This window comes from Heliangelus exortis, chromosome 4, assembly GCF_036169615.1.
Source record: "Heliangelus exortis chromosome 4, bHelExo1.hap1, whole genome shotgun sequence".
Classification (NCBI taxonomy): domain Eukaryota; kingdom Metazoa; phylum Chordata; class Aves; order Apodiformes; family Trochilidae; genus Heliangelus; species Heliangelus exortis.
The window spans coordinates 3,408,680-3,435,964 of NC_092425.1; the positions used below are offsets into that span (position 1 = coordinate 3,408,680).

General features: G+C 45.6%; 2 protein-coding genes and 2 long non-coding RNA genes across 4 annotated transcripts; 2 read left to right on the forward strand and 2 right to left on the reverse strand.

Moving 5' to 3' along the window:
* Positions 1-10,720: 10,720 nt before the first annotated feature.
* On the forward strand, positions 10,721-16,674 carry RPL34 (ribosomal protein L34). The gene is made up of 6 exons (XM_071742658.1): positions 10,721-11,896; positions 12,950-13,013; positions 13,795-13,868; positions 13,951-14,050; positions 14,796-14,899; positions 16,546-16,674. The coding sequence occupies exons 1-6, from the start codon at positions 11,868-11,870 to the stop codon at positions 16,628-16,630; spliced, it is 456 nt and encodes a 151-aa protein (XP_071598759.1). The 5' UTR covers positions 10,721-11,867; the 3' UTR covers positions 16,631-16,674.
* Positions 15,581-16,550, reverse strand: LOC139795716 (uncharacterized). Its single transcript, XR_011725666.1, has 2 exons — positions 16,333-16,550; positions 15,581-15,923 (listed from the first exon to the last, which is right to left on the reverse strand). It is a non-coding gene; the product is annotated as an uncharacterized lncRNA (long non-coding RNA).
* Positions 16,675-18,878: 2,204 nt separating the features above from the next.
* On the forward strand, positions 18,879-21,920 carry OSTC (oligosaccharyltransferase complex non-catalytic subunit). The gene is made up of 4 exons (XM_071742659.1): positions 18,879-19,117; positions 19,271-19,364; positions 20,372-20,569; positions 21,274-21,920. The coding sequence occupies exons 1-4, from the start codon at positions 18,979-18,981 to the stop codon at positions 21,290-21,292; spliced, it is 450 nt and encodes a 149-aa protein (XP_071598760.1). The 5' UTR covers positions 18,879-18,978; the 3' UTR covers positions 21,293-21,920.
* A 2,538-nt stretch (positions 21,921-24,458) lies between these two features.
* Positions 24,459-25,905, reverse strand: LOC139795717 (uncharacterized). Its single transcript, XR_011725667.1, has 2 exons — positions 25,626-25,905; positions 24,459-24,837 (listed from the first exon to the last, which is right to left on the reverse strand). It is a non-coding gene; the product is annotated as an uncharacterized lncRNA (long non-coding RNA).
* Positions 25,906-27,285: the final 1,380 nt, after the last annotated feature.

Here is a 27,285-nt window from a genome sequence, read left to right on the forward strand (position 1 = left end):
TCTTGGGAGCAATGATCAAGAATTAAAGTCTTGATTTTTTTTTAAGCTAACAAATGAAGCTTCTTTATTCTACTTAAATGGGATAAGAAAAGCCCTATTAAAGAGAGCTAACAGTAGTACTAATCTGCAACCCGCATCCCTGTTGGCCCCAGTAGGAATTAAAAAAAAAAAAAAAAAAAGAAAGGCTTCTAAAAATGTTTAACAAAACCCACACAAAACGAGAGGAGCAAGAGATAACTCAAAAGATGTGCAACTTTGTGAAGGAAGAAGAGGGAAGAGGCAGGAGCACAGGGTGCAGCTCCTGTCCCTTCTGCTCCAGACTTTCCCAGCTGGGAGCTGACAGCAGAGGGGCTCTTGCCAGGTGTATGAAGGTGGCCTGGCCTTGGGCTTTTGCATTTCTGTTTTCTTTTTGCCTAAGGACTTGATCTCCCCAGGCACCTGCCTTACCAGGATTACTTGCATTTCTGGCATGACTGATCTCAGCAGGTGGCTCCGAGGGGCAGCGTGCCCATTCCTGGGCAAGCCTCAGAGTTGGCCCCCTCTCCTGTCACACTGGCAGCCTTTCATGTGTGCTCATCTCCATATAAGCATTGCTCAGGCTTTGAATTTGCCCAGTTGTGAGATTATTGCACCATCTGTAACCTGTACCCTCTCTAGGATTGCTGGCTGGCTCAGGGAATCTTGCAGCAGGATCTCTGCTCTTCCCTCCTCCCGTGTCCGTGTGCTCTTGGTGGCATCGTTCAGGGTTGCTGGCTTGGCTCTGGCTGCCAGGAAGAGCTGTGAAGATGTCTCAACATCAGTGGATGCCAACATGTGGAGCTGAATGCATGCCCAGGACCCCTCAGGGATTAAGATGTAGCTGCTAAACCTTGGGGCTGTTGCTGGACAGCCACGGTGACCTGTGCTGGATAGATTAGTGACAGAGTAATGCTAGAAAGACAAATTCCACAGTGCTGGTGGGCTAATCCCTCAGCAAGGGAGGAGAGAAAGAAAGTACTGGTGAGATGAGGAAGAAGATCCCTTGGTGTACAGACAGCAATAAGTTAGGAAGGAACCACTGAGATGGGAATTGAGGACAAAATATTCTCATTCGTCTAAGAAAAGATGGAGAGGGTGGTGGTGCAGGGAAGAAGGATAAAACTGGCCCCATTAGAAACCTACAGAAAGCAGTAATTGCACTGGACTTTTATTTTACTTACTTGTTTTTGTCTTTTTTTACAGACCAAGCCTACCTGTGAATGGAGAACCCCAACACAGTTTTCTCTTCATCTCAGGTCAGTGTTTAAATGGTGATGATCAGGAAGAGCTCTTGGTATGCAGATTAGGACCCTGAGCTCATTTAACCTCAAAAAGAGAAGGCTCAAGGGGAACCTTACAGATCTGTACAAATACTGAGTCAGAGGAAGTAAAGAACACAGAGAGCAAAACACTAAAATGCAGGAAATTCAAACTAAATACTCAAAACTCAGCACAGTCCTGGACAAACTGATTCAGCTGACCCTCCTTTGAGTAAAGGAGTTGGACTGGATGAGCTCCAGGGATCCCTTCCAGCCATTTTTCTTAAATTTTCACTCAAATTTCACCCTCTAGAGGAGCTCGGTACAGGTATTAAACCACCTTCCACCAAAGACATGGGACATGTCCCATGAAGATGTGTTCTCTTACATAAAAATCACCAGTTCTTCAAGTCCTGCACTGTTAGGGAAACATTTGCCCCTAAAAATCCAAGCTATAAAGTGCTTCCTGATTTGCTGGGAACAGGTCAGGGTTTTGACAGTGATTGCAATGACAGCACGAGGAGGTCCTTTGGGTTGGGCTATTTTTTTCAAAGAACCAAATCTGATTCCTAATACTGGGAATCATGCTCAAATTATATGGCTATATATTTTAAAGAGAAATTCTTTTTAATAACCTGGATTTAATGCATTTTACAATGTATTTATTATCTCACACTGTGATATTTTGTAACTTAGATTTTCAGCTAACGAGTAGCTCATCTAATGAAAATAATGATTTTTTCATGCTGTACTACACGGAAACTTAAAGTATTTCAATTAAACAAACCACCTCATTAGTGTGCCTTGATAATATAGCTGAGTTTTTCTTTGATATGGTCAGAAATATCTAGCATGCTTTTGGGATGCAATCAAACTCTCCAATAAACTTGTTGCTAAAGACAGCTGCCTAGCACCATGTATTTCTGGAGCAGTCAAATGACCTAGTTTAGAAGTGTTTGAAGCCATTTTACACTGTGGAAGGAGAACAAATTAACCTTGTTTAACAAGTAGTTCTCAATTTGGGTTCCAGTGCTCTTCCTCCCTCTCCCATCTCCAGTGCATGGCTTTATTTCATCCTTCCTGCTATATATTATATATATTTAATGCTACATCACTCCCCTGCTGCAGGGACCTGGGAGGAAGCACTATCATTGCACTCAAAACATCTCTCAAGCCCCAGGTTTGGTTATCTGAGGTCTTCCTCACTCTTTGCACTCTGTGAAGAAGAGAAAGAAAATCGTGGTCATTGTTGCCTTTCATTTTGATTTCTTTGGCCTCCTCCCTTGGAAGTTTTGGCCAAAGGAATATTGCAAAGACTGCAGATAAATCCACAGCAGGACCCCAGCTTTTGGGTGAGCCAAGACCTAAAAACCTGCAACTTTGCTGCAAAAGATTTCTGTGGCTGCAGCTATTTCTTGTTGGGATCTGGGATCAGACCTTTGGCTCTTATAAATCATCAGGGAGCTGTTTCTTTATCAGATGAAGATCTGGATTCCCATTCCCATAATTTCTCTGAGAATGAGCATTTTGGGGTAACTCTTTCAGCAGGGCTCGTGTATGTTAAAGCTACAGTGAGGTCCTGTATTTTACACCCTCCCCCTGGAAAATTTGGTTTGGATCCAGCTCCTGTTAGAGGCAAAATTAGCTGCAGAAAATCTCTCTGATCATTGCAAGTAATTAGCTACTCCTTGTCAGCTGCAGTGGACCATCCAGTAAACACAAGATAGCTTCAACTTCTAAGCATATTCACTCTAAAATAAAAGCAGGAAAAAAAGGCATTTACAAAGTGCAGCTTCATAATTACCTATGGCAACCCTTCCTTTCACTCTAGTCCCTGGTCCCTTCTTTAAAACAGGACTTTAGAGTGGCTTTTATCAATGTTAAAACAACATTAAACAGCAAAGAAACCAACAAACAAGCTTCTGACACAACAAACTTAACTGAGGAGCTGTAAAACATCTGGGAAGTTACATGGTATCTGGCCTCAACTTTTCTTTCTCCCTCACCAGCAAAACCAGAGTGGTCCATGTTGCTTTTGGTTCCACTCAAGTTAAATTTTGATGCCTTCTGTTCTCTGCTCAGAGATGAGATAAGTTCTCTTCACCCTGTTGCAAAGGAGGATTTGCACCAAAACTGCAAGCTCACACCCACCTACACCTGCCTATTACAAACCCCTAAATTCTGAGCCTAATGTAAGTTGGCAGGGTCCCTTTAATCAAAATTTAATGTTTGTCTTCAGCCTCCTCAAAGCACTTAAAATCTAGAGGCCTTCAAAGGAAGAGAATCATTCCTGCTGCTGCCCTCTGCTTCCCAGGGAGAGGAGGTTGGACCAGTTACAGAACTGCAGGGATTGTGCTGCTCTCCTCTGAGTCCTGTTTTGGGGATTCCTGCTCCTCTCCACAAAGCCCTGTTCCCAGATTTCTGCTCTCTGTGCTGGCCACAGAGAGGAGGCTTCAGACCAGTCTAAAAGAACAAGAAGCAGCCAAGACTTTTCCTCAGAAGTTCATAGGAGGCCCCTTCCTGCACCTGCCAGCTCTGTACAGGCAGTGACTGAAACAACTCCCTGACATCTGAGGATGCCAGAAATACAGCATTCAGCTCTCCTGACTTTGGTCACAGGCACATCAGCTAAGAATAAAATCATCCCTTTGGTCTGGGATGCTCATCAGAGCTGGGTTCCACCTCAGTTGTTCTGATTCCTGGACCTGTGAGAAGCTTCAGCTTGCAGCTTGGCAGCTGAGGGCTTCGAAAGCTGGCTGGGAGTCCCTCTGCAAATTTGGCCTTCAATCTGCAAATAAGCAACTCAGAAACCCCTGTAAGGCACAGCCAGTCTGATCCCAAGCACAGGCCAAGTTCATCACAGCTTCATCAAAAAATAACACCTTCTGGGGGTTCTGCCATGCCCAGGAAAGTACAGTGTTGAAGAAAAATTTTGTAGGAAGCTTTCTACAGAATAACCAGCAGCTCTGCAAGCACAACTACCTAACACTGACCCAGGCAGTTTTTTCAGAGCAGTGTTGTTGCAATCAAGCAGTGTGATGGGTTTACATTTTAATTTGCTCCACTATTTGCTCCTCAAACCACTTTTTCTTTCAAATTCCCCTCAACCACAGTGCTCTTGTGTCATGTGGCAAAACTTTGCTGCAAAACTTCATAAATACAGAGGGATATGGGTAGCTCTAGGTTTTAATTTTTTCTATGAAACACCAGTAAAAAGTTATCTGGACAGTTAGCTAGATATTTTAATGTGTCCCTAATATTTAATGTACAATTTAGGTTGTAACTATCAAGGACTACTCAAAGCCTCAGATGCACATATACATTCTCTCTCCCTCTGCTCCTCTCTCTTTTGCATTTAATGTGTGTAGTAATGTGCTGGACTTCTGCCTTTGGAGAATTTGGTTCAAATCTCTGTTGTAAGCCAAATTGAGTTGCAGGAGATCATTCTAATTATTGTAAGTATATGCCTAATCTTTAGCATGTTATAGCATGGTAATTACAATTTACAGCCTCTTACAGCTAAGAGCTCTTAGAATATGTTCATAGCAGGGGCACTACCTTGAAAACCAATCTGGGGGGAGCATATGTGGCATAATATGGAGTGTGACAGTCTGAAGGGCAGTGAACTATCCAGTGAACAAGCAGTAGATCATCACCTGAAGGTAAGGAATTCTGCATCATTTTCAGACGGATTTATCAATACAGAAAACACATCTGGTTGTTGCCTTCTTGAAGAAGGAGGGAATTTATGGAGAAGAAGGGTGGGGAGGCAGGAGGCAGCTCCTTTCATAGGCTGAGTGCTGAGATATGGATGCACTGAAGGGGGAAGGAGGGATGCTTTCTTCTGTCTTCAGCTGACGAAAATAAAAAGTGATCAGGATGGATTTTTGTCATCCTCTGGGCATTAGAAGCTTAAATGCAAAATGCATGACTTATTATATCTAGCCAACTCTTCGGGGTAAATAGGCAGTGTGGGGAATTAGTTGTTGTTAATTGGACTTCTGAGCTGAATTCCCAGGGTGCTGTGCTGCAAGCATAGCCCTTTTGTCTTAATATTGAAAGAGGGAGCAGCCAGCTACATGATGGATTCATTCCAGTACAGAACAGCAGAGCACACTAAACCATCTTCATCCAAATATTTCCTTGCATTTGTTGAATGAGAATATTTTAGGGTTCATTTCTCTCTGTGCTATAGGAGATACTTGGCTTTCCATTGACCTTTTTAAAACTGGAAGGCAGATCTTCCAGTAGCATCAAATTCCTAATTGTTCTGTCACCTCTTAAGATACTGCTCAGGGTTTCCTAAGCTGTCATCTAAATATATAAAACATTTTCCATGACATTTGGGGTGATCAGTTTTGGTGTTGGTGAACTGAACTCTTCTGAGCTGCGTGGCAGTGAATACAGCTTCAGTACAATTTTATTACAATTTTATTACAATCTCAGTACAATTTTATTACAATTTCAGTACAATTTTATTACAAACAAAAAAGCCCAATCTTGAAAACCCTATTTTGTGGGTTTTTTTATCAACATCATGCACACCACTTCTCCTTCGGGAAGTTTTAATAACAATCACAAAACAAAATTAAAGATCTCTCAGAGATTCAAGAGGCACAGGAAAATGGGGTTTGCTCCAGGTTTTTGTTCTAGGAGCCAGTCCAGCCTGCACATGCTGGAAAAGTGAGAAAGTAGCAATCCCTGGAGCTGAGGCCACAGGTCACACATCTTTAGCACCCCTTGTAGCTGCTCCTCCTTGCATAGCTAATTGCCACTGGTATAATCCAAAAAGTAACAGAAAAACTCAGGCTAGCCTTACATGTTCCTGTCAGTAAAACTTCACCAAGAAATGTTCCTCGTGTTCCTGAAGTGGTCAGAAAACAACCTAGGGAGGTGTTTAAATGAATTATAAACCCCTTAGGAAACCTAAGCAGCAAAACCTTCCTGTGCCTCTTCATGTATCTTGAAATCATGAACAAAAATATACATTTTTAAAGGGACACTGATGCATGATTGTCCTTTCATTATTCTTTACCTCTATCCTCACCCCAGTATGGTCAACATTTGCTATGACAAATCTTCCTATTTTAAAGAAAAAAGCAAAAGCAACATGTCCAAAATGCCAGATCCCTTCAGACATTAAACATCTCAGTTTGGTCCCAGTAAATTCAGAGGAGTTTAATTGTTTGTTGGATTTGAGATGGAGTCCAGCCTGTACTTTTCTCACCTGTTCCTGGGAGCCATATCAATTTATGGCAGATATTTTTAGTGGTGAGAAGTTCTGAGGAAAGGAGCAGCTACTCCTAGGATGTGGTGTCAAATGTTCCACCAGAACTTCTGCAAATGAAGCACTGCACATGAATTCTCTCGGCAGGATACCTGAGATTTAATTAAATCATTACATTAACCACTCTTATTTTAAAACTGGGGAAGTTGAGCTTAACCCAGTTAGGTAACTGGATTGTCAAGGTGTTTGGGAGGTCACACTGAGCCAATCAAAGGGACCCAAAGTCCCAGTAACCACCCCCAGTGCCACTCAGCTCATTACACTGCCCTTAATTAAGGGATTTACCTAAGGATGCCACAGGCAGCTGTGTCACCAAGGGGCTCTGCCCCTTTGATCCTGGGCATAGGATGCTGGTGGGCACATCCTGCCCCTGAGGCAGCAGGAATGAGGCTGATCACCTCAGGCAACTGCTGTCAGGGGAGTGGGAAGAAGCTGTGAGGTGACAATCCAGAGAAATCCAGAGTGACTCTGGAGACATTCCCAGCAGGAGACTTCCTGGAGCTGCCACATTTGCTGGGAAAAAATTGCCTCCCTGCCCTTGATGCCTGGATGGCCAGAGGCTTGGATGTGAGCAGCAGACAGGATTCACCTTGCGTTGGACACTGAGGATGAAACAGAGTTTACAGAGCCTGGAAGAGCTGGGCAGAGCCTCTTTATTTTTAATTTTGCTCTGCACTGTAGATGGGATTGACCAACCTAACACTGCTGCACCAGGAGCATCGCTGCCACGGGATGCACCTCAGGGACTGGAGCTGGGAGCTGGTACCATGCAGAATTTCCACATCTCAGATGCATCTCTGCTCCATCTTAAGCACTTCCCACAGGGAAAGGTGTGTGCACAAAGCCTGTTCAATGAGGTGTTGCATAGAAAGGACAAACTCCATCCCAAGTCAGCTGGAGAATTGCACGGCTCCTCCAGATGGTGGGGTTATTATCCTATTATCCTTTTTTTTTTTTTTTTTTTCTTTTTTTCTAAGGCAGGAGAAAGTAAGCAGGTGTGAGGACAGGGCCTACCTGTATTGGTTTTAATCAGCAACTTTAGGCAAACTCAGTGTTCTCATCAAAAAGGGGGAAAAATAAACAGCTGAGCACTGTGATTCATTTACACTTCAAATATACTTTGAGTTGGTTATTCCTCAATTAATCAAATAGCTGGTGTATCCCTAAAGTAGTATAAAGTGACACGCTGTGTGAAATCAATTTTCCCTTCCAAAATCATTAAATTCAGGAGCCTGTGACTACATCCCTGCTAATTCTAGCACCACTCCTTTCATCCTCCATTAACTTCGGCACGCCTAACAGCCTGTCAAAAATAATTTCCCAGAACGTAAATAATTCAGAAATTAAAAATTAATAAATAATATCAGAGAGCTACTGGGAGCTAGACTGGGTCAATTAGTTAGCTCTGCATTCTGTTTCTTCACAGCAGGGGGGCAGCCCCATTCGTTACTGGAATCTTTCCTCCGATTCCTGGCTCTGATTTACTGCTCTTCATTACTGGATCCAGTCAGACACAATTACCTCCATCACTATCTCAGTTCCTAACTTCAAAGAAACACACATTTTCTTGTCTTGCTTTTTTTTCTCCTTGCAGCAGCCTCAGCTTGACGTCCCTGGAATTTCTGCCACGCGGACTAATTAATAAGACTTTGACTTATCATCTTCACTTCTCTTCTTTGATGTCCTACCTTAGTCAATCATCCTATTTAATTAGAATTTCAATGATAACTTTACTTATCTGGTGGCTAGATGTAAATTAAAATAACGGGATTTTAATTCTCTTTCTTACAGGGTTATGACATCCCTGACAGAAAAAGTTTCAACCCAAATATGATGTTATGTACTTCCTATGCTGGGAGTGCATTCCACTAAATTGTTTTTCCCTTTGCTACAAAATAATTTTGCTTGTTTAACAAGCTCCACTGAAATGGAAATGAACTACAGTTTCTCAGAGTGTAATCTGCACAGGTCCATGTTGTGGAAGGTTGTGTTGATACAAGTGAACACAATCAGACTGAGACACGTGCCATGTAGTTAATGAGGAAAGGGAATTGGATTTTTTTGGAGAGACAGTGACCCACAGGACCTCTCCTTGCTGCCCTTTCTGGCAGTCTCAAGGACTTTTCTAAGGTTTCTTCCTTCCCTCCTTTACAGACCTAATCCCACTGGTGGTACCCAAGCAGCATCTCAGGGTGGATTCTGATTTTGAGGGGACATTTCTAAAAGACATATCCACCCTCTGCTCACAAAAATGGTATTGTGGCTGTGGCTGTGGCAGTATGGCCCTCAGTTACTACTTCTTTTTCTTCCCTCTCTGGAGTACCCAGTGTGTGCTTGCACACAAGCTTGGTTTTCTTCCCACATCTCTTAGAATTTCCCAGTCTGGGTCAGTGCAGCAGCAAGTGAGTAAGAGTGAAAACAATCTCATCTTTTAATTGCAGCTGCAGGACAGCCTGTGAAGGATCTGTGGAGAGAGGCAGGGTCCTTGTGTGGCCTGGGAGATCCCTGGAAGTGGGACAGAAAGGTAGGAAAGTCCAGGGCTTTCCAAGAGCCAGGCAAGGCTTCCTGAGCTTATTCATTTGGGCTCTCAGCCTGGTGGAACTCCCCGTGTGACCAAGTGAGCCAGGGTTGGACTTTCAGAAAGAAAAAAGGGGTAGGGAGAGGACTGTGTGAAAAAAGAAAGCAGAGATGGGTGAGTATTTAAAAAAACTGGAATTACACTGTGGGCAAAGCATCTTCTGGTGCAGCACCAGGATAGTGACAACTTGCTGGTGAGTGCAAAATGCACCACATCGCTCATCTGCTGTCACAGATTATTATCTCTTTAGTCATCTTTGGTGGAAAAGAGGTTTCCAGTTTTATAGTGCCAACAAATAAATATACCCTGGAAGCCAGCCTCCAGTTTTTTTAAGGAAAAAAACCACTCATCCGCAGGCTCTGTGCTTTCACTGACCTCCTAGGCAGAAAATAAAAAAAAAAAAAAAAAAAAAGGAGTTTTATAGGATGCCATTGCTACTCTTCCAAATTGGTTGGCTGTGTGTTTACTAATCCATGGCCCTTCTTTTATCCAAAGAAATAACAAAGTGCAGGAAGGGTTAACATGTGAGAGATGGAAAATAACTGCTGCCCAAAGAGATGGTTCAATCCTGTGAAAAGGTAGGAGAAAACATGAGAAAATCATTTGATTAGCACTAATCTGTACAAATGGGGCTTAGTGAGCTCCTGCTTCAAATCTTCTCCCCACCTTAGGCAGTGTTAAACCAGTTGTCATTCAGCAAACAGTTTGAGGTGCTCTGGTGAGTGGTTTGCCTGACAGCCCTGTTCCTCTTACAAAATAAACTGAAAAGGTTGGAAAAACTAGGGCAGTGCATTGGCAGAAGTGATCTGCTGGAATTTAATTGACAGCTGCTAAAATTTAGAACAGCTGAGTTTAGAATCCAAATCAGGTAAGTTCAAAAAAATACCAATGCTGTTCTTCAATAATATAACAGCAACCTGTTGCACTGACAAGATCTAAACTAAACTATTCCATCATAATTTAATAGTGTTGTTCTTTAACAATTGGATTCTGTTTCACTTTTATATTTAGGCATGATTATTTAATCTAATTTAATTGGCTTTCTTATTCCCCTTAGGGTTCTAGGCCTGGAAAAGTTCATATTAAATACTCTAATTGCTCTGAAATTTACTTGTCTGAGATATGCTCCTATTTTAAATATCCCCTAAAATCTAGTTCATACATATTTCCCCTTCTTTCACGAATCAGAAAAATTCTGGTGCCCGTCATTTGCACTTAAAAAGAGTCAATAATTAACTAAAATAATAATCATAGGTCAAAAAGAGGGAAGATGCAGTACAATGTACTGGGAGTTCCAACCCCAGAAATAAGGCCAGGAGCACACATCAAAGCTTTCTGAGCACCCTCCACTCCCCAAAAGCAAAGCTGGAGCTGCTAACGATGGCAGCAGCATCCTACATATTTCATGTGTGGCTCCCTGGTTATCTCTGCAGAACACTGCCCAGGCCAGTGAAGCAAAAAGAGCATTTTCAGGGCTTGCAGGCCCCAGGGCTTGCAGTGGGCTCCATCCTGTTCTCCATGCAGAGCCATTTCCCACTGGGAAAACCTTTCCCACAGCAAAACCTTGGCTCATCCAAGGCTGCATCCATTGCCTTCACATGTGCTGTGGGAATCTCCTGGAATCTCCCAAGTCACAGAATGGTTTGGGCTGGAAGGGATGATGGACTCAGGGTGGCAGAATGGGCCAAGCAGAGGTTGGGGAGGGGAAGGGATGGAGGCATTTGAGGCCACAGCTTGAGTCCTGTGTCCAGTTCTGGGCCCCTCAGCTCAGGAAGGAGATTGAGGTGCTGGAGCAGGTCCAGAGAAGAGCAAGGAGGCTGTGAAGGGATCCAGCACAAGTCCTGTGAGGAAGGGCTGAGGGAGCTGGGGGTGTTGAGGCTGGAGAAGAGGAGGCTCAGGGGAGACCTCATCACTCTCTCCAACTCCCTGAAAGGAGGTTGGAGCCAGGGGGGCATCAGGCTCTGCTCCCAGGCAGCTACCAGTAAGACAAGAGGCCATGGGTTTAAGCTCTGCCAGGGAAGGTTTAGGTTGGATATTAGGAAGAAATTCTTTCCAGAGAGGGTGATCAGACATTGGAATGGGCTGCCCAGGGAAGGGGTGGATTCTCCATCCCTGGAGATATTTCAAAAGAGCCTGGATGTGGCACTCAGTGCCATGGGCTGGGAACCACGGGGGGAGTGGATCAAGGGTTGGACTTGGTGATCCCAGAGATCCTTTCCAACCCAAATGATTCCATGCAGACACATCTCTTGGTCTTTGATGTGGGAATGCACACAGCAAGGGTGGGAGCAGCACCCATTAGGGAGGCCACAAGTGGGTGGGGGGGAGGCTTTTTTATCATCAGACAGCTCAAGAGTAGAGGTGTCAGCTCTGCTTGTCAGGGACCTGCAGACATCTGGGAGAAATGTGGGGCTCCAGCAGGGCTCTTTACAGCCTCCTTTCCTTCCTACAGAAGTGGTGCTTAACACCACTGTGAGGGGTTGATGGGGTAGCTCTTGTTGTCTTTATTTTTTAATAACCATAGATTTGGCAGCTCTGTCACCACTGGAGCTGTTGCTGGCTGCTGACAAACTGCCTTACCCTTCTTTAGTTCTTGCTGTTTCCTTTGTTTTCTTTTCTCAGGGCTCTACCAGAGATTATTAAAAATTAAAGTCAGAAAACATGATTCAGCTCAGAAAGCTTCTAAGATGCCAACTCCTGGAGGTGCTAAGAAGATCCATTCACCATGCCCTGCTTCCCCAGTGTTTTTCCTAGGTACTTACTGCTTGGAAATGGTATTTTGGGTCTGGTACAACTTGGACTGAACCAGCAGAGAAAGTTTTATGTCCTTGTACAGTGAGTCCGTGCCCTGATAACCAGGCAGGAGGGTTTTCTGCCTGAGCCTCCCAGTGCAGGAGGTAATGGGGCAAATGTCCTCTGTTGTTCTCTGCTCTTGGGGATCATCCCATCAGAGCCATGGTGTCTGGCAGGGCAGGGAGGGCAGTGCCTGGGTGCTCAAATCAGCCTTGAACTGAAAGGCTGAAGAAGAGAGGGGGGGAGCAGCCCCTCTCCCTGCTGAGGTTGGCAGGGACACCCTCTCCAAGGGTTTCCAGCCTTTCCCCGTGTAGGAGTGCAGTTCCCAGGTGTATTATTTTGCTAAGGCTGTTGTGGAAAAGTGTGTTTGAGGGATTTGTCCTTTAGAGCCTTGAGCAGCAGCCTGGGAAATGGCTTCTTATGAGCCTACAGCTATGTAAATGCCATAGGGAAGAGCAAAATGTTCTTTCTGAGGAAAGAAGGTGGTCTTCTGGGAAAAAAACCTTTCAAGAAAACATTATATATATATATATGTGTGTGTGTGTGTGTATGTATATATAAATCGAGGGGGCAGAGAGAGAGCACGTGTGTAGGACCCTTAGGACCCGATACGCACCTGCAGCAAGGAGGATTTTGTCGAGCTATAACCACGTCCCTTGGCTCCATCACCCCCCTCATCCCCCCCTCATCCCCCTCTCACCCCCCTCTCACCCCCATCATCCCCATCATCCCCATCACCCCCATCACCCCCATCACCCCCATCACCCCCACCTTTCGCTGCCGGCCCGGCCGGAGCTGGCCCCCCGCCTCGCTCCTCAGCCGTACAACATGGCGCCACACAGCGCCTCTGCTGCCGTACAACATGGCGGCGCCCACAACGCTTCACAGTTGCGGGAGATGCGGCGGCACAGGGCGAAGACGCTGCGGTTTCATTTTGGGGTTTTTTTGTTGTTGATTTTTTAATTTTTTTTTTTGTGAGGGTTTTTTTTCGGTTGGTTTTGGGTTTTTTCTCAGAGCGCCGCTATTTGAACGTTCACCGCCGCCTTTCCGCTTCCTCTTCCGGGTCCGGCGGCTCCAGGTATGGCGGCGGGTACCCGAGAGCTGGCGGGGATCATCCGTCCCCATCCTCGCCCCGGGGGCCGATGCGGGCGAGCTGTGTGCCCGGGGGGCTGTGGGGAGGGTCCGGCGGTACCGCTGCCCCGGTTCGGTCCGGCGCTGGGGGCAGAGCTGCGCGGCGGAGAGGCCGAGATCCTCCTTAGGCCTCCGCCGCGGGGCTCCCGGGTTCAGCGAGCCGGGACCGGGGGCTGCGGGGCTGGGCCCCGCTTCTCCTCGGCGCAGGGTGCGGGGAAGTGGCGGGGGTGGCCCCGGGGGATCTGGACGGCACCGAGGGTTCCGGTGCCATTTGTTGGGCCCGGAGAAGGCTCTGGTCTGGGCGTAGAGGGTGGCTGGTGCAGGTTGTTGGTGTAGGAGGAGGTTAAAGCGTTTGTTTCAACCCAATTTTCAGCCAGCGAAGGTGAAGTTGGTTAAAAAAGCACAGAACTGGCAAAGCTTTAAACTTTAAAATATAACAGCACGCAGGTAGGACCAGGGTATCAAACTGGTTTCATGTTATTTCGGGTGACTCTTCATTGAAAATCACGTTCAACGTGTTTTACTGTCTGGGTTTTTTCTTTTTTTTACCCTGTTGGCTGTTACTGTTGAATAAATGCTTTAATTTCGTTACTGCTCACACCGAACCGGCAGCTGCTGATTTGGAGCTGGCCCGGTGTTTCCGTGCGGGTGGTGCTGTGATCAGTGAAATTCCCTGCGGACATTGAGCTCTCAAACCCCAGTGCTTTTGGTTTTTTTCCCAAATTTAGGTGTCCAAAATGGTTCAGCGCCTGACCTACCGCCGTAGGTTGTCCTACAACACAGCTTCCAACAAGACCAGACTGTAAGTAAGACTTAATTTCTAGAAAAACTGTTTTTAAGGAAGCTAAATTGTAAGCTACAGAGTATTTATTTGTGCCTCTTAGGTCCCGAACACCCGGGAACAGGATTGTTTACCTTTACACCAAGAAAGTGGGGAAGGCACCCAAGTCAGCATGTGGTATATGCCCAGGGAGACTTCGTGGTGTAAGTACTGATCTTCCTGGCACAAGGTTTTGTTTTCACTGCAATGCTTTTTCAGTCCAGAGAAGCTTTTCCATAATATGCCTATTTATTGAGGAATTCTTTTTGGGACGTTTTCTTTCAAATGTCCTCAGCTGATTGTTGTGAAATGTAACTGTGAAATAAGCTTTGGAAGCTTAAAGAACCAAGTGATTCCTTTATGATGCTTTTGTGGTTCCTATTGGTGTTATATTTGAACTCTCCTGTTTCCTAAGACAGAATTGCCTGTAATTTTTAGAAACCAAGCTGTTTCTGTAGCAGGTTTAGAACTCTGATTTTGCACCTATTAGGTGGGTTTTCAGCACAAGCCAAAAATGTCAGTTTTATGAAAAACGAGCGCGTTAACGTGAGGTTCTTCTCAGAAATCTTTTCGTGGTTTAACACCCAGGTTCTTAGTGGTGGGAATACTTGAGTAATGTTGCTCTTTGAGCAGTTCCTTGGGAAGACAGGCTTGATCATAGAGAATTTTTTAACAAATTTATTGGTAGCATGAAAAGCTGAGCTTAGGGGTGCTGAAGATGGCAGGGATGGGAAACTATGACTTCACTCACTTTTTTGGATGGGAAACTATGATTTTACTCACTTTTCCGCATCATGAACAGCCAACTGTTTGTTTATTTTAAAAACTACCAAAGAGAAGCTGTGCTTGATGAGGCTGTTCCCTAAAGCTACACTGTTACAATGGACTTGTCACTCTCGCTGCCTGTAGGTCCGTGCTGTGCGTCCTAAAGTTCTTATGAGGCTGTCAAAAACCAAGAAGCACGTGAGCAGAGCCTATGGGGGCTCCATGTGTGCCAAGTGTGTCCGTGACAGGTAAGCTGTGGCAGGAAGTGACCTTTCTGCTTGAGGTTGCTTTGGGAGAGGTTTTTACATCTCTCTGTGTTCTCAGAATGTGCCCCGAAACTCCCAAGGCGTTGGTTTAGTAAAATGGAGGGGCACCTTATCAGTGGTGGATTTGTGCCTTGGATTTGAGCTCCTTGCTGCCTGTGAAGCTCCTGGTTTTCATTGTGTTGGATTTGGGGCTTAACAGTCTGTTCTGATTGATACTAAAAATTTTGCTCTTCTGTTGTCCTTCTGTCTAATGGAAAATTATTGGTGTAAAGTCACTTGAGAGTTTGGCTTCTTTATGGTGTTTTGGGAATAAAAAGTTTTTGCATATTAAGTATCTTTAATGTGGTTAAGCTTGGTCCTTGCTGGGCCTCACTGAAAATTCAGTTTATTGGGTAACAACTGTACTTCCAGTACTTATTTGGCAAGTTTGAGTAAAGAGTGTGTGTTAAAAAGAATGTCATCTGTATGAATGGTAATGGAAGCAGATCTCTGGAGTTAGCAGCAATCTTAATTTTTTTATCTGTACTACAAATTGTGCCAGTGGAGGGTTGTGGGTGGTTGTTTTTTTTTTTTTTGGTGGCTTGGGTTTTTTTTGCTTTTTTTTTGTGTGATTTTTTTGTTTGTTTGTTTTGGGGTTTTTTTTGGGGTTTTTTTGTTTTGTTCTCTGTCACCTTTATAGCAAAAACATTTTTCCTCATACTGAGGTGGGAATTCTTGTGTTCCAGTTTGTGTCTGCTGCCCCTTGCCCTCACAGGCACCACTGACAAGATGCTGTCCCACCCTTCAGATATTTATAAACATTAATAACAAGATTCCCTCTCAGCCTTCTCCAGACTAAACAGCCCCAGGTCTCTCAGCCTTTCTTCATGTGACAAATGTCCCAGTCCCTTGATCATCCTGTAGCCCTCTGACTCTTGTCTTTGTCCCTCATGAACTGGAGATCCCAGAACTGGGCACAGTACTCCAGATCTGGTCTCCCTAGGGCAGGGAAGAGAGGGAAGAGAACCTGCTGAACACAAAAGGATAAACAGTTAGAGCTGCAAAGCTGCAGCATAACTTTTCTGTGTTAAAAGCCATTTTCTGAGTGTTTTCCTGAGCTTGTTAGGTAATTTTTAATAGATGAATATGCCTTGTTCTGTCTAAACCTTATTTTGGTCCAAACCAAAAAATCCTCTGTGTACTTGGCAAGTTTTCTGCAGCATCTTTGTTAGGTTTTGTGTACTGCAACAGTAGCCCCATACACCAGATGCATATGAAATGGCATTCAGTGGTTCAGGGTAGAAGAGTGGGTGTTGTATTTTTTGCTTTTAACTTGGAGAACAGCTACATTAGTTTGCCAGTAGGGGGTTTTGCTTTTTGGCTGTGAAGTTGGTAACTTTTTCAGGTATTACCTTTCTTACCTACCAGCCACCTACCCTGAATTTGCAGGCACACTCTGCCTTCTTCCCCAAACCTCTACATCCACACCTTGTTTTCTGATGCTGACACCACCATTGGTTTCTCTTTGTGTTATTCTGGTGCAGTGAATTAGAGGCAGCAAAGCTGATCATAACTTCTGTTATTTTTGTGTTTCCACACATGTATTAAAGCTGTTCTTTTATTTTTTTCTTTTTTTTTTTCCTTTCTAGAATCAAACGTGCTTTCCTTATTGAAGAGCAGAAGATTGTTGTGAAAGTGTTGAAGGCACAGGCACAGAGCCAGAAGTCAAAGTGAAATCTCTTTGTAGTTTCAGCCCAATAAATGAAAGCTCCACTTTTTCCTGTGTGCTCTTGATCCATGTGCTAGTCCAGGCTGGCAGGAACTCTGCTCACAGCTGGTAGGATGCAGAATTGGGGTTTTGGTGCAACAAACTCCACAAGTCAGGATGCTGTGTGCCTGCAGACAGGGCAGTCAAGCCAGTGGAAGGAGCTCTGGTCAAACAGGACTCCCAGCTCTGCCTCATGATCCTGCAGCAGCTTTAAACTATGCAGGTTTGGTTTTGTGGGGTTTTTTTTGTTTTTTTTTTTTTAACCTACAACTGCTGTGTGAAGTCATCAGAGGGTTTGGCTCAGAAGGAAATTAGTCTGAAAAATAAAAGCAAATAAAACTGAGACTAAAGACTGGAAGACAGATGAGGAGAGCTGCTAAAGGTGGAAGGCAGAATTTTTTATTTTTAATGCAGTGTGTGCTATATTTAATACAGGATGTGGGGAGTAGGGTGTGACTTGGAGTACTGTGTCCACCAGTCAGTTGTGCTCTGCTGGAGCTGCTGTTTGGGGCTGGTTTGTTGTGTCAGGAATTACAGATAATATGCAAGCAGAGCTCCTGGGCTCAGGTAGGATAAATGGCTCCCAGAATTTGGCTTTAGAGCTGCAGTTTTTTGAAACTGGAACCAAAGCTCTGTTGTTTCATCACCGAGGGTGAAATGTTCATGTAAAAAGCAATGGTAAAAAGTGGAAATGGGCTCCTTTGGCTGCTTTGCTCCATTCTGGTGTGGAAAGAGAAGAGTTCAGTGTGCCTTAGGAATGCTTTAACATCCTCAGGATTAATCTTGAATTACTTGGGGCAGTGGCATTCCTCACCCCCAGCTGTGAAGGTGTTTTTTTTTTTTTCTCCTGGCACTATTAAATATGAAGTTTTTTCTTTCTCCTCAGCTGGGGTCATGCTAAAACTTAATTTTTAAGGCTGTATCTAATTAAAGAAGGGTTTAATACTTAATGCTATTATCCTGACATTTTTGAGTGCTGTTACTAAAGTTATCTTACAAGGTTAAAATATTATTTGTTGTTGTCTTTGCTAGGACAAACTTCAGTACTTTGGCAGGCTGGAAAATTGGAAAAGTAGAAAGCAGGGCAGGTGTGTTTGAGCTGCCCCCAAAGTGCTCTTTTTTTATATTAAATGCTGGGGGACTGGAGTTTTCTCTTGGGGCTTTTGGCCAGGAAGCCAAATGGAGGGAGAATACTTTGAGAATAAGAGGGAGAAACCTCAAACCTTGTTGGCAGGCAAATCATAAAATAAAGGGAGATTTTTTACTAACAGGCTAAGATGGTGAAAATATTGACTGGTCACAATACGATGGCACTGAGACTATGAGTCAGGTGAAGTGGTTCTGCCCCTACAAGCAGGAAAAAAAAGGCATATTGTCAGTGAAGTGGTAATAAGGCCCTTAATATATGTAATTTTTTTTTCGACAGTTTTGGGAAGCAATTCCCCAAGCTGACAGCTGCACCCAAGGGTGCTGTGTCCCGTTTGGGTGCCCATCCCTTTGGGTGAGGCAGGGCAGCTGCCCCGGTGCTTTGGACCTTTCTGTGTCCCCCAGAGCCAGGGTTGGGATGGGGATGGGTCCTGCTGTCTCCCTGGGATAATCCATGGTGTCAGTCTGCCCGGATACGGGAATTTACTGGGTTTTTTTGTTGTTGTTGTTCTGGGTCTGTGGCTTCCCGTGCTGTCAGGCGACCAGCCCGCAGCTCAAGTAAGAGATGGCGAGGCCAGGACCTGCTCGAGAAAGTTTCTCCCCTCTCCTTGTTCAGGAAATCTGAAATTCTCAGGATTCCACTGAAAACGTGGAATTCTTCCCCCTTCCCCTGCCTGAGCCCGGCGCCATGTCGCGCACGCCTGGAGGGGCACCTGAGGTGTCTGTGAGCGCAGAGCAGAGCTCGCCGGGTCGATACCCATCCCGGGAGCGGTGTCAGGCGCTGATTCGGTCCGGTTCGGTCCGTCCTGCATTCGGAACCGCCTTCCCCTCCATGGCTGCCCGGCCCCGACACGTCAGGGCTGCGGGGTCCTGGCAGGGCGGTGCTGCTCTTCCAGGTGTTTTAGTGCAGGAAAAAGAAACAAAAAGCAAGATAACGAAAAAAATATTATTTATTTCGGTCGCTTTCACGCTGTCGTCGCTTTCGGGTGGTTCCGTTGAGCTTCGGCTTTTTTTTTTTTTTATTTAATTGGTTTAACTTTTCCCCGGCAGGACCCGGCAGCCCGCTTCCGTTTCCGCCTGCGTGTCCCGGGGCGGCGGGGCCGGGACCGGGAGCAGGACCGGGAGGAGCGGGAGCAGGACCGGGATCAGGGAGCACCGCACCGCCGCCATGGAGACGCTGTTCCGCCTCCCGTTCGCCGTGCTGGAGTGCCCCAACATCAAGCTGAAGCGGCCGAGCTGGGTGCACATGCCCTCGGCCATGACGGTGTACGCGCTGGTCGTGGTCTCCTATTTCCTCATCACCGGAGGTGAGGCCCGGGGGGTACCGGGAGGGAGGGCCCTGCCCCGGGTACGGAGCGGCCGCCGCTGCTGCTGGCTCCTTGGTCACCTTCAGGCCGTCCGGGAGCGTCCCGGGGATGCTGCAGCGAGTCAAGAGGCCTTTCTCGGTTTTCTCCCCACAGGGATCATCTACGACGTGATCGTGGAGCCTCCCAGCGTGGGGTCGATGACAGACGAGCACGGGCACCAGAGGCCGGTGGCTTTCTTGGCGTACAGGTAGGAGCGGGACCGAGCCACGGGTCTGCTTTTTGTGTTAAACTTCATGTGCCAGGTAGGGTCTGGTCGGGGGCAGCGATTGGTTTGCAACTTAAAAAAAATAAGCAAAGCCCACCGGGCAAGCGTTGAAATCAATGGGGAAAACTCAGCCCTTCCAAATCTTTTGAAAATGTCTGGTGGGGAAATGAAAATGGAGTCTGGGAAGGAATAAGTTTGAAGCTGGCAGTGCTGATCTCTCACTTGAGCCCTTTGCAGCTGAAGTTGGGTATGTGGACACAATTGGTTACATTTCATAGCAGCGTGCATAATGCTTGTGAAACTGTCAGTTCTGGCATTTTAAATTCTTAATTGTGATACACGTGAGGGTGGGGAAAATAGCTACAATTTAAGGGTGCTGAGCATCTGCTTTGCTTGTGAAAAGCAAGGGAAAATTTCCCTGGATTCAGGCTGAATTTGAGATAAAGCCATCGACTTGCCAGAGGTTAACTCTTTGATTCTTTAAAGAAGAAATTCTTTCCTGTGAGGGTGGTGAGCCCCTGTCCCAGGTTTCCCAGGGAAGCTGTGGCTGCCCCATCCCTGGCAGTGTCCAAGGTTGGATGGGGCTTGGAGCAACCTGGGCTGGTGGGAGGTGTCCCTGCCTATGCAGGGGGGCTGGAACTGGGTGAGCTTTAAGGTCCCTTCCAACCCAAATCATTCTGTGATTTCTGAACACTGATGAGCTTGCATACACTGGGATGTGTGAAACCAGGAGTGGGCTTTACTGGTCACCTTGCAGAGTGCCAGTTCCAGAGATAAACCAGATATTCCAGCTTTGATGCAAGAGCAGAGTATCCATTTCCATCATACCTGCCCATTTCCTGGCTGTTAGAAGTCACCCACTGCAGTCAATCATCCTGTGTATTTTTACAGCTAAAGCTGAGTAGTTTAGCTTTGAAATGTTAAGTAGTTTCCCTGAAACTCATCTTCTGACTCCCCTTCCCCCCCCCCTTTTTCTTTTTTTCCCTTAGAGTGAATGGTCAATATATTATGGAAGGGCTTGCATCCAGTTTCCTCTTCACAATGGGTGGCCTGGGGTTCATCATTCTGGATCGATCCAATGCACCAAATATCCCCAAGCTGAACAGGTTTCTTCTGCTCTTTATTGGATTTGTCAGTGTGCTTCTGAGCTTCTTCATGGCCAGAGTTTTCATGAGGATGAAACTACCGTAAGTGATTTAATACTTTTTTCAGCTTTTTTTCTCTTTTGTGGCTCGTGTGCCTTTCTTAAATTTAAGAGTAACAGAAAATATAATGAAACAATTTTGTTATGCTGAAGGTTTGCAGCTTGGCCAAGAGGTGTTGATTTAACAATGGCAGAACCCTGTTTCTTTAAGTACCTCTTAACCTCTTCAGTGTAGTTAAAATTTTGTTTCATATCACAAAGCTGGCATAACTCCCTGGCAGCAGGGAGCTGAACAGGGGCCTGATCTATCCTTCCATAATGGATGCTGGGGATTTTCTTATTTCAGGGAGTACACATCTTAAAAATTCTCTTTAACTCATTTAAGAGCTTCAGAGAAACAGATGAGACAAAAAGACCAGAGCTGTGCTGAGTGCCAGGAAATGTCAGGTTATATTGAGTATCTCCTAAACACTGGTAGTTTGTGTAAAGGGTACAAATAAAGAACCTTTTATGGGGTGTAACCTGGGCTTTCCCAGTTGCCAGAGCTGCCTGGAGAACAGGGTAATCAATTTTCAGTGTTCACTGAAGAAAATCAGCTGAGCAAGTAGCCTCTTGCTGAACTGGGCAGTTTGTACCTTGGACAGGATTTAGCCTTGAGTTTTTTGCCAGTCTGAAATTTTTATTCTGAGACAATTCCTGAGGAGTGCTGCCTGTGTTAACTCTTTTTCCAACAAATTTTGCCTGCAGGGGTTACTTGATGGGTTAGAGCCACGTGTGATGTATGAAAGCCTGAGCTGAATTTACTCCTCTTCATCAAGTGTTGGAAAAGAAGCAGCAAGCAACAAATTCCACAGTCACCACCCACAGGAAAGAGACCTGACCAGGAGAATCAACAAGGGAAAGTGCTTTCCCTGCAGACAAACTCTCACTACCAGTAGCTGTAGTTTTGAAGCCATGTTCTCATTTCTGTTTTGGAGCTTTTGAAAAGAAGGAGTTACCTTGCTGTGATTTTCTTTTATATCCCAACCCAGTATGGAATAGAGAACATATCTGTAGCTCTACCTGGAATGAGTATTGGCCACTGGCTCAGCAGTTCTTTGTTGCAGGTCTGCCTTCTTTTTTCTGTGTGGGACAATTGGATGTGTGAAATCAGAGAAGAACCAACTGAAATCCTTCTTTCCAAGTTTTAATTAGAAAATCAGTAACTTTGGATGCTTTGCAGCCAAAACACAATGTGTCTGAAATTATCTCAAAGGCACTTTTTGCCTTGGTATTAGTGGCTCTATGTGAGCAAGTCCAGACATGCACTGAGACAGGCAAACTGTTTAAATGTGCATTTCTTTTTGAAAAACTGTATGAAAGGAGCCAAATAAAATTTATTTTCTACAAAATAATTTTAATTTGAATCCGTTTCTGAAGCTTTTTTTGTGTGTGCATGGCCTGTGTGTGCAAGGCTTGAGATGCCATGCCATACCATCACCATCTAATTTCACCTTTTCACTAATTAATTTTTTTTTTAATGTAAGGGACAAGAAACCTCCCATTTTCCATTAATTTGTACTGTGTCCAAACATGCTGTAATCAGCAGCCAAGAAAACTTAATTCTGAAGCTGCTGTTTTATGTGAGAGCTGGGGCTCCAACTTTCTGTGTCTTAATTCTAAGGTTGAATGTTATATTTCATTGAAGTAATGAAGGTAAGATCCTTCTGCATCTCCATAAATATCTTTTTTGCAATGCTGTGAAACACCATTTTTGTCTTTATAATCATTAGCAGTGAGCAGTGTTACTTGTTCCTCTAAGAATGACTGTTTGCATACTTAACCAAACTTCTGAACCAGTTGTTAATCATCTGCCCTCATAATTTGCCACTTCTTACTCTATGTGTAGAGTGTGGTTTGCTTTTCTTTCAGGTTTATGATGATTTAAGTATTTTAGGCTGTTCTCTGAGGCTCTCAACTGCAGCTTTTCCAAGTGGTTATCCTTTGGTGAGACCCATGCTTGCCTCCAAGGGGGAGTATTGATAAGTAAGCAAGCAACTGGACACTTTAGTCAGGTTTTTTAATACATTTGAGAGGGAAGTCAGACCAGCAAGTCCTTCCCTGACTGTTATCAAGATCCCTCCAGCTCAGTGCAGCTGATTCTGAATGTGTGCTCTTAAAACTGGCTTAAATGGTGCAGTTGAATGCCTGTGGTCTACAAACTGCATTAGGTTATAATTGCCTGCTTAGTGACCTAACTTCAAACAAAATAAGTGGACTTTAACTGCAAGGTAGAAGATGGGTTTAGGAGAGTGAGATTAAGATGCTGCTGCTGTCTGGAACAGAGGGTTAAATGATCCCCGAAGGCTATGAACTGGATTTTTTATGATCCTCTGCCAAAAAGTGCAGAAACCAACAGGGAGAACATGGAGAGCAGAAGACAAACCACTGAAAATTAGAAACTGTGCTAGGTAGGAAGGTGTCAGAATGCACAATGGGATTGGTTTGTTTCAGATTTGGGTTGGAATCTTCGTGGTCACCCAAGGAAAATTTTCTGTTGACCACTGTCAAATAAGCTGCAAAGAAGGGGGGTTGGCCCTGATGATCTCTCAAGGTCCCTTCCAACCCCTAACATTCTGTGTGATTCTGTGAAGAGGTTTTGCTATGTGTTCCAGGAATCCCAATTTCAGTTCAGGAAAGGCTGGGATTTCCTGTAAACCTCTGCTGTTCTCCATAGGTACCAGCAGGTGGCCTCTGCTGTAGGGATTAGGACAGTGACAGAAATATTTCAGTGACTCAGAAAAAACTTCCTTTAAGTAGTGAGAACAGCCCCCTCTGTTTGCTGGCTTGTGGGTGGAAAATTAAAAACCAAACTGAACCAACCTCATGAAGGCAGAGCTTGGAGGAACACACATTTCAATTGTTACTTTTAAGTGGAACAAAAAGTCAGGCTAGGAGGTAGAGGTCTTGATTTTTCTGGCACTCTGGCTGAAGAAAACACTGAATCTATGGCTCCTCTATAGGCTTAAGTATGAGCTCTGAGTGATACTTGGCTTGCCAAGAGTCAGGAGAGATCTATAATCTCTGCATCTTTCCTGAGTTAATTTAGATGTATATGAACCTTTAACAATCCAAGTGACCTTACACTTATGCTGAAAAATACCTCTAGATAAAACAAGACCAAACATTCTGGTTTCCTTCCCCCCTCCTCCAGTCCAATGCTTTTCCAGGCTTCTGCAAATTGTGGAACAGCAAGGTAGGAACGTTTAGTTTGGAAAAGACCAAGATCGTTGGGTCTAAGCATAAACCTCACCCCTGTCAATTCTTTTGGTAAGTAATGTTTTCTTAGGAACCAGCCTAAACCTTCCCTGGCACATGAGATGGTTTCCTGTTGTCCCATCCCTTGTTACCTGGGAGAAGAGGCTGATGCCCTACGTGGCTCCAACCTCTTTTCTGGTATTTGTAGAGAGAATTAAGGTTTCACCCTCAAAGTAGGTTCTGCCCTGCCTTCCTCAGCCTCCCTCGGCCTGGCTGCTCCCACCCCATGGGCAAAGGGAGCACTTTTAACCTGTTTTGCAGATGGAGAAATCCCAGATAAAGGAATACACCAGGCTCCTCTCCTTGAAGGGGCTTTTTTCTTCACTTTTGCTGCAAGTTATAAACACCCCAAGCCAGCCCCCCACACTCCTCCAGCAGTAAGGCAGCAGGATGCAGCCCTTTGGTGCTGGTAAGAGGGCATGAGGGGTGGTGGCTGTCTCATTTTAGGAGAGCTGCTTCATGGCTGGCAGAAACATCAAGGTTTGTGAATGCTGTGCCCCATTTTGCCTGTACCCTCACGTGAGAGATGGCAGTGCTGGGCTTGAGCAGGCAGCAGCCCACTCCAGTTCTGGCTAAGGGAAACAGCACCAAGTTTAAGAATAAAATTATTTTTGATTTCAGAGTAAGTGAATACATTTTCGTGCTCATAAGACTTTATTAGGCAAGTGGAGCTGTTTATACAGGCTGCTTGAAAAACTGAACCTGACTGAAAAGGTTTCTAGGTTAAGTTTCATCTGCCAGCATAGTTAAGCAGATGTTAATTAGAGCTGGCATCACACTGCAGCTCAGAGCACTGCAGTTTATGGCCCTGCCCTGAACACCACAGCAGGCTTTGGTCTTCTCATTGTAACACAGTGGTGAAAGGAGTAGCAAAAGTTCATTAAAGTCATCAACTTTTACCAAATCATCCACCACTTCCATGCCAAAGGTGGAGGCTGAACACGCTGTGGGCTCTGTGACCAGGCTGGATGCTTCCCTGCTCCAAAGCTGGTTGATTCCATCAGATCCTCCAACCTGTGAATGCCAGAGGTGCAGAGTTGAAATAGACTTTTAGCCAAATTATTAAGACTGAAAACAGCCCTAACACCTGCTCTGTGGGCATTAAGTACAGGGCACAGAGAGGTCTTGAAACTCTGTGCACTCCCTGCTGTAATGGGCAGAACCAGTTCTGCTTTGTCTCAAAAAAAGTCAGGAAGATCTTGAGACAGTTCTGTGGTAAGAGGGGAGGCCATAAAGCTTGGGAAGAAACAACTAAGGGAAAAGACAAAGCTGGAGACTGTTGATTCTTTGTGCAAACTACAAGGGAGTTGGCCACTTGCAGGAATTTTCCAGACCAAGTGAGGATGAGAAATAATTGGCCTTTTTGAGCTTTTTTTCTCTTCTGTCTCTCTTCTAACATCTTTATTTCATAGAATCATAGGATAATAGAATCATACAATGTCAGGTTGGAAGGGACCCTCAAGGATCACCTGGTCCATCCCTGGTAGTGTTATCATTTATATGATATGTATCAGCATCCTGTTGTGCTGAGACTTAAATTAAAACTTCCCAGAGTGGGGGAATTTCCCTTTCTTCCCTTCTCTTTTCTATCTGTCTACAGGATTAAGTGAACAACTCCAGTTTTAATGCCTACCAGTTCTGTGTGTGTTCAAGGAAGTTGTGTTAATTGCACCCCATTACTGTGTTGTCTTTAATTTGTCCTTGTGGGATCCAAAAAGAACCTCCCCACTTTTCCAGCCTTTGGGATGTATCACCTGATCCCCTCCTTGAAGGGACAGATGAACATGAAGGTTGTTACTTACCACAGCTTAGGGCAGCAGCAATCATCTGTCAGTGTCCAGGAAGTCTCCAAGCAGAGCTGGATTTATTCCTGGTTTTACTAGCTGGGTGTTTTCCACAGGAGTCGTGGCCTCTGACAGTAGACAGGGAGCAAAAGAGGGAGTGTCAGCCACCTTCATTCCAGGTGAGACCACCACAGAATAAGGCTGGGTGGGGAAGGGAAAACCTCCCACTCAGTGGCAGATAAACCAGGCTGGCCAGGCTCCCAGCCCTGCACTGCATCCAAGGGTCTGGAGGACACCACTGCCAGAGTTTCGGTGTCCAGGCAGGTACCAGGACTGTGGAGAAATGCTGGGGAAAAAAATCCAGCTCCCAGATAAGCCTTGGAGCTATGCTCAGGGTGTGTGACAGATGGAGAAATACTGCTTTGTTCTTTTGTGTCCAGGCAGGTACCGGAACTGTGGAGAAATGCTGGAGAAAGGTTCAGCTCTCAGGTAAGTGCTGGAGCTACACCGAAGAAGCAGGAAACAGATGCAGAAATGCTGCTTACAGCCACCTCCTCATGTGAGGCGGTGACCTCAAGTGCTGACCACAGGCACAGAGAGAACATCCTTGTGAGTGTTGAGCTCCACACCATCCAGGAGGATTATCACATCCCAGGATGTTCCTGTCCCAGCCGAAGCTCATCCATAGCACTCCTGTGTGCCTTTCTCCCACCTGGGTAATGGGCACCAAGCTATTGCCCACATCAAAGCCAGAGCTAGAGAAGAGGCCTCTCCCTGAGGGCTTTGTCCTTGCCCTCCAACATGGTCTCCCACAACCCAGGTGTCCCGTGGTTTTGGGATGTGCTCCATGACATGACAGAAGTGGGGGAGAACCCGGGACTGGCTGCATTCTCTCTGCAGTCAATGGGGTCCTGCTCTTCCTGGCCCTCTTGTGTCCTAAGCCTTTGCCTGAACACAGCCTAGAGGACACTGGACCCTGAAAGTACACCCTGCTGCTGGCTGCTCTTTATTGCTCCTTTCTTTTTCACCCTCCAGGTTTGGGAGTGGTTGCAGAGGAAAGGCACAGTTCCTGAGAGAGACGAAGAGGATGCTGAGAGATGCCTGGGACTGGAGCAGGAATTCTGGAGATCCCAGGGACACTGTGTCTCCACTGATGGGCAGTTCTGGGCTCAGCTCAGCAGCGAGGATTCTGTGTCCCACGCTGCAGGTGGCTCCTCTGGTTCGGGTGGCTGTGTCCCCTGGCTGCTCTGGGTTCCTTCTCTAGATGGCACCCAAGCTTCCTCCTGGCAGTTTCATGGGCTCTCCACATACACCCGTGGAGAGAGCAGCTCTGGTGTGCAGTGGGCAGACAGGGGCAGCAGGGACACCCCCTCCTCCTCCCAGGATCATTTCAGCTTTCCTGGAACCAGCGCTGGGGTCACATCACCGTTCTCCTGCAAAAGATCCAAAAATGGTGACACATTCTTTCCCTTAACCTCCCTGAATGTTTGAAGAGCTTCAAGCATTCACTACAACCCCCACACACTCTCCAGAGCGAACCGAACCTCCCGACGCTCACAGGGGGAACCGCCGGGACCCTTCCCGGCGACGGACCTCGGGCCGGTAACCATGGAAACCGAGAGGCAGCGCGGGGTCCGGCTGCCAGGCACGGGACCCGCGGATCCCAAGGGATTTCCCA

Coding starts and splice junctions, on each gene's coding strand:
- RPL34 (XM_071742658.1), top strand. CDS start 11,868: ATGCCCTGCTTCCCCAGTGTTTTTCCTAG. Junction 13,869..13,950: donor GCTTCCAACAAGACCAGACT/GTAAGTAAGACT, acceptor TGTGCCTCTTAG/GTCCCGAACACCCGGGAACA. Junction 14,051..14,795: donor GCCCAGGGAGACTTCGTGGT/GTAAGTACTGAT, acceptor CGCTGCCTGTAG/GTCCGTGCTGTGCGTCCTAA.
- OSTC (XM_071742659.1), top strand. CDS start 18,979: ATGGAGACGCTGTTCCGCCTCCCGTTCGCCGTGCTGGAGTGCCCCAAC. Junction 19,118..19,270: donor CTATTTCCTCATCACCGGAG/GTGAGGCCCGGG, acceptor TTCTCCCCACAG/GGATCATCTACGACGTGATC. Junction 19,365..20,371: donor GTGGCTTTCTTGGCGTACAG/GTAGGAGCGGGA, acceptor TTTTTCCCTTAG/AGTGAATGGTCAATATATTA.